This window comes from Saprolegnia parasitica (genome assembly GCF_000151545.1).
Source record: "Saprolegnia parasitica CBS 223.65 unplaced genomic scaffold supercont2.539, whole genome shotgun sequence".
Classification (NCBI taxonomy): Eukaryota; Oomycota; class Saprolegniomycetes; order Saprolegniales; family Saprolegniaceae; genus Saprolegnia; species Saprolegnia parasitica.
In genome coordinates this window covers 1-5,713 of record NW_012156933.1, presented here as the reverse complement: position 1 = coordinate 5,713, position 5,713 = coordinate 1, and the positions used below count along the sequence as shown (strand labels likewise).

At 59.5% G+C, this 5,713-nt stretch overlaps 3 protein-coding genes across 3 annotated transcripts; 2 read left to right on the top strand and 1 right to left on the bottom strand.

Annotated features, from left to right (window-relative positions):
- Nucleotides 1–2,928: 2,928 nt before the first annotated feature.
- On the top strand, nt 2,929–4,007 carry SPRG_17335 (hypothetical protein; the record flags this gene model as incomplete). Its single annotated transcript, XM_012356663.1, has 7 exons — nt 2,929–3,028; nt 3,079–3,175; nt 3,230–3,322; nt 3,366–3,475; nt 3,522–3,616; nt 3,661–3,762; nt 3,816–4,007. The coding sequence occupies 7 exons, from the start codon at nt 2,929–2,931 to the stop codon at nt 4,005–4,007; spliced, it is 789 nt and encodes a 262-aa protein (XP_012212053.1).
- Nucleotides 4,008–4,023: 16 nt separating this feature from the next.
- SPRG_17334 (hypothetical protein) lies at nt 4,024–4,360 on the bottom strand (the record flags this gene model as incomplete). Its single annotated transcript, XM_012356662.1, has 1 exon — nt 4,024–4,360. The coding sequence occupies one exon, from the start codon at nt 4,358–4,360 to the stop codon at nt 4,049–4,051; it is 312 nt and encodes a 103-aa protein (XP_012212052.1). The 3' UTR covers nt 4,024–4,048.
- Nucleotides 4,361–5,246: 886 nt separating this feature from the next.
- Nucleotides 5,247–5,705, top strand: SPRG_17333 (hypothetical protein; the record flags this gene model as incomplete). The annotated part of the gene is made up of 1 exon (XM_012356661.1): nt 5,247–5,705. A coding segment is annotated over one exon (459 nt), but the record flags the coding sequence as incomplete, so codon positions are not given.
- Between the last annotated feature and the right edge of the window lie 8 nt (nt 5,706–5,713).

Sequence of the window (5,713 nt, the reverse complement as noted above, 5' to 3'; positions counted from 1 at the left end):
CGCCTGGGCTTCTTGGCCAGGCCCACTCTCTTTCCAGGCCTTGACGCGGGCACGGAGCGCGGCGCGATCGTCCGTATCGGCGATGCAGCATGTCGCCAGCGCGGCGAGAAGGAATACCACGCGCAGCATGCTGCTGGTCGAGGTTTTTTCGAAATGGCCAAGCAGTTGCAGATTCCCACGCTGCACGAGACGAACGAATCATGCGCGATCTTCAACGTGAGTTACGCCGTCGGAAAGCACGTGGCAGCAGCGCCACGCAGCCCATCGAGAGCCATCGAGAGCCACCAAGCCCAAGTCGGCTCGCTCTCGCTGCCACCCTCGTTCGGACACTCGACCGACCACAGGCCACCCATTGGGCTCCGTCGCGAGCGCAACGGACCGACGAAGGCGGAGGCTGCGACATCTCTCTCGACACAGAAGCGCTACTGTACTCCGTCACCACGACATTATTGATCGTCGTACGCTCCAGCGTTGCACGGCGGCTGTACTACCTATGGTATTGCATGACCAGCGCGCGGCAGCGAGAGGCGCTTGAAGTCTCTTGGCTGATCCACGCTGCTACAGTATGGTACCGAAGAGGAGCGCTGTATCAGCAGCAGCACAGGGTATTATCAGTGGGGTATTATCAGTGGGGTATTATACTAGTATAGGTGTGGTATCTGTACCGGTCGGCGGGCGCCAAAGAACTGCGCCGTCGTACGGGCAGCTGGGCGGCAGGCGCCAAATTTTTCCTTCCGTCCGCTCATTGCGTCCTGCGTGGTGCACATCACACGTCTGCACGTCTGCACGAGAGAGCATGAGGCGGAGGAGGTCGAAGCGTGGACGATGGTCTGATGTCACCTGTCGCTACCGATGCACCGCTTCTGTTGTCCAACGCACTGGTAGACTGGCATCGCTGTTGAACAGCGATGCAAGAGAAGCGCAGCACAGTATGCATTGTCTAGAGCCATAAACGAGAGCTGCTATTATGCTCCGAGTCGGGCAAGAGCCGAGGTCGAGTTGCTCACGCACGCCAACGAATAGGGCCATAGGTGGCGTCAGTGCGCTGCCAGTATGTCGCACTGGCGTCCTGGTCATATGAAAAAGATGGTCGTCTTTAGTCCATGATGTAGCCGGCTACACTTCAGACGTGGTCTTCGCGGGGGTTGCTCGCTTGGCTTGACTGCACTGCAGGCGCATGACCACTCCATCAGACTTGACGTTCGAGCCCATTGCACGTCAGCAAGCACACATTTCGTGGGGTACCCTACGGGGTAGTCCCCATTTGACCTTGGTTTTGGTAGGGGTACCTACAGCATTTCTAATCAAGATTGGATTCTGCATCGGGGGCCGAACCTCCGTACGACCTCTCGTCAACGCATGCAAGGGCCTCAGACTCGTCATGCCTTGCGCAGCTTGTGGCCTGCGCGCTGCGGCCGGTGCCAGAGCGTGTGGTACTGCGGGCACGACTGTCAGCGAGGCCATTGAAAGACGCACGAGCCACCGTGCGCGCGTCTAGAACCTGTACGACCTCGCGCTGCCGCGGGCGGGAAACGACGAGGACCTCGAGCGCATGAAGCAAGAACACGACATGCTCTCAACTTTCGTAGACTCGCGGTGGACGGCGCAGCTTGATCCGTGGATGCGTTTGGCGCTGAGCCACGTTCACGCGATCCCGCCGCTGCCGGACGAGTTCCGCCGCGCGTCCCGAGTTTCCCGGCCTTGTCGGTGGCACCATACAGCCAAGGACGGCGACACGCGTGCCCGCGACGACTGCGTCTACGACCCGCGCATCCGCCACACGTTCACCAACACGTTTGTGAACGACGACATCCGCCACGCACATTGCAGTCGGCTTTGTCGATCTCTCGTGCCTCGCCTCGGTCGCGCCGACGTCGCCAACTCCGAGATATCCCGCGCACTGGGTCGGGATCGAAGCGTCGGTGTTTTGCGGGCTCCTCGCGAAGGCCCGTGGGTGCGATTCTGCAAGTGTGGTACTCATCGTGTTGGATGCAGTGCGAGTGCGCTTGAATATGCGCTGACGGGCCAGCTCCTCGGCGCCGACGCGTCCATCGTCACGCGCGTGCATGGAGTCGGTCTTCGACGCGGTCGATGGTGACGCGTTCTTGAGTCTCCACGTCTCGTCGCGTGCACCATGCCGAACGCTCATGGACGCGTGCGCCGACTACCTTTGCGCATTGCGCGGCGCACACCCTCTTGTGAGTGGCCCTGTGGTCGTCGACATTTGGCCGCCGAAGACTTGGCGCCCTCGCGATACCCTCGTGCTACGAACCCTACTCGATTTTGTGGGGCAACATTGGCGACTAAATTTACATGCCGCAGGCGTCGTTCCTATCGATGGCCAAAGCGTGCAGCCTCAGAAAGAGAGCCACGCCACCGACGCTTCACTCGTGTTCCTCTATGAGCAGGCCACGCTTGACCAAAGGTGCCATGCTCCTCGACAACCGCATGGATGATGCGATGCAGCGGCTCCAGCACTGGACGAGATGTTGGCCTTGTACTACCTGTCGCGTCCAGGCGACGCGTGCATCGGGTCGCCACATCAAGACCTCCTGATGACAGTCCTCGTCCACGGCCTCGCGATAAAGTATGCTCACCAGTTTCGCACGTATGGCGCACATGTGCTCAAGCATGGCATGCGCCCGTACAACTGCTTGGCGTCCGCCAACATCAGCCCTCTTCTTTGACTGGCAGTTTGCACTTAGAGCGTCGAGATACTATAGCACGAGGTATTCGAGTCCAATTGCCACTCGAGGGTCGCGTTATAAATGCCATGTCAATGCAAATCGTACAATACCACATGGGTCATTTAAACCCTTTTCATGCGGCCGTCGCCACGGGTTGAAGTTGGTGTGTGCTTTTCGAATGCTGGCTGCAGGACGTGCCACGTCATCGTCGTTGAAACGGCGTTGCAACGGTTCATTCAACATGACGTACAAGAGCACGTCGACGACGGACCCCGAGGACGAAGGGAACGAGCCGTGGCGCGTCACGCTATTGCGCGCGCTCATCCACGGCGACTTGGAGAGTAGAATTCTAATAGTCGTCTTGCACCTAATGGACAATGTGTCCATCTAGTCATGACGCGCGACCTCACGAGCCACGTGCATGCGATTGCACAAAAGCTCACGACGCACATGAGCCGCGCCAAGCTCGAGTGGGAGACTCTGCACTGGTGCGCACGGCCACAACGTATAGCCTCCTTGACGTACATCAATCCTACGCGTAGGTGGCAGCTACAGGACGCGACCCCGCTCTTCATTGCGTCGCTCTTCGCCCACCCGCCGCTCGTGCGCTGGCTTTTGAAACGCGGCGCGGACCGGTCCTTGAACCCGAGACGACGCACGACTCATCTTGGCGCGTAGCACCATTCCTTGCTACTTGGGTCAAACCGCGCTCGACCTCTGCGGCGAGCACTCGGACGACGCGGACGCGATCGATCAATGCTCGCGCTTGCTCAAAAACTCACCCAAAAGTACGCTCTTCGGTACGTGACGAGGCTCTAATGACGGGTCTGGTAGTCCCGAACGCACCGGAGCGCACCGAGGCGACGTGCCACATCTCGACCGAGCACGTCTTTCGGCACATTCAGGTCGCGGAAGAGAATGAGAAAGGCGTCCTGCGGCTCGTCGATAAGCGTGTGCCCATACGTTGCACAAGTGCATTCTGAACCTTCGCTGGGCAACGCCGCTCAGCAACGGCAGCATGATTGAAAAGTACGAAGTCCGGTACCGCGTGCACGTCCCCGGCGAGAAGTCCATGGTAGACGATCCCATATTGTCCTCTGTGCTGTAGACTGCACGATGCTGTCATAGGTCCGCGGGTGGCGCAGCCAGACGACGACGCACTCGCGGCTGCGTGACACGCAGACCGTCACGATCGAAGGCCTCCAACTCGAAACGTGCTTTGATGTCTCGGTGCGCGCGCAGAACGCTGTCGGGCGTGGCGACTGGAGCACGATCGAGCTCGTGACGACGCCGAGTCATCCGAAAGGCGAGAACCACTGAGTCGCAAGAGAGAAATCGTTCAACTTTATAAACATGGCATCTTAGCCCGCCTTGTAGATCAATATGGCCTTTTCGTTGTAGTAAAAGTAGACGAAGTTGCGCGTGACGTGCGTGACGTACGAGCCAAAGTTGCGGCCAACGCAGACGACCCACGACGGGTCCCACGCCTTGTCGAGGTGGTCGCGGATCTCGTCGCAGACGGCGAGCCCGTGCTTCTCCCACTCCTCCGTGTCGAACTGCCCGAGGCGCGACGTCGTGTGCTTGATCACGTCTTCGAGCACGTCGTCTTCCATGTCGCACGGCGTCTTGACCCGCGCGCCCCACATGTGCTGCCAGCTCGGCGCTTCGCCCATCGCCAAAAAAGATATGCGACCGTTCGCACGTCCCAATAATAGTGTGAATGTAATGAATAGTGTATCGATGGGCTGCATGTCCTTTTCTTTGTATGCACGCGTGCAGCTTGTAATAGTGTGATGACTCGTACTAGTGTGAGTGCCTTGTATTGGTGTGTGGTCATGCTATAGACTGACCAAGCCGACGACGGGCCGTGCGACGCGCGATAGAGTGGTGGAGGCCAATGGCATAATACAGGGCGGTGGCAGTGGCCGGGCGCCGCCAAGGTTGTCAGGGTCTGCGAAGGGACAAGCCTTCGAGAATGCGATGTCCTTCAACTGCCAGAAAGGCCGTCAACCGGAAATTGAACCAGCAAAATCAACCTTGCCGAGCGCTCGCCGTCACTCCCGCCTCATTGAAAAGGCAGCGAAGCCGTGGCGCAACGTGTACACGCAGTCTGCGTCACGTCGCTACGTCCTGGTTAGTTGAGTGGCTTCTGGTCTGCCTCCAATTCCAGTTCGGCTCGACCTCCATTCTGGCAGCCATTCTGCTCTACTAGTACATCCAGTTCTATTCTAGTCGCCGCCATCGCGAGCAAAAGAGATTTGCGACGACAGCGCAGCAGCACGCACTTGTCAGCGGCGTTCCTGCCTGATTCGGTCTCAAAAGCGCGCGAAACTCAAACTCAAAAAAATGGAGCGAAGGCAGAAGGCAGAAACCGACCTGCCAAGCGCAAGTCGCGGAGGCGCTGCCGCGACTGCATGACGCGCCTCCTGCGTGCGAGGCTACGGCGGGGCGACTTCGCGCCCGAGCCTGAGCGCTTGGGCGTGGTATTAAATTCGACTGGTGGTTTGTAAGAAATATAGTATCATTTGTGGCAGTTGAAGACAGACCATCATCAATATCATGGCATGGACGACGTGCGAGGTCCTCGTGCCCAAGACGATTGGCCGCCGGGACGTTGACGGGACCGACGTCCGCGCGATCGCATCCGAAGCGCGCTGCAAGGTGCACGTCGAGGCGCCGCACCTCTCGCCGGTCGCCAACACCCGCCTCCTCGTGGTGGCCGGCGACCCGGACCAGGTCGGCCGCGCGCTGGCCGCGGCGATGGACCACATCCAGCGCCTGTACGCAGAGGCGCGCCGGCTGCCGTGCACAGCCACGTACCGCTATGTGTATGGCAAGGCGTCGCTGTACATCTCGAGCCACTTTGCGAACGTGCTCTCGTCGCGGCGGGACCTCGTCGACGCGCTGCTGGTCGATGGCAGCGGCAACGTAAGCATTGCGCCGACCGAAGAGATGTCGATTGGCGTCACGAAGCGACAGGTTCAAGTCATGGGCACCGAGCCCGAGGTGCACGCAATCGTTGCCAA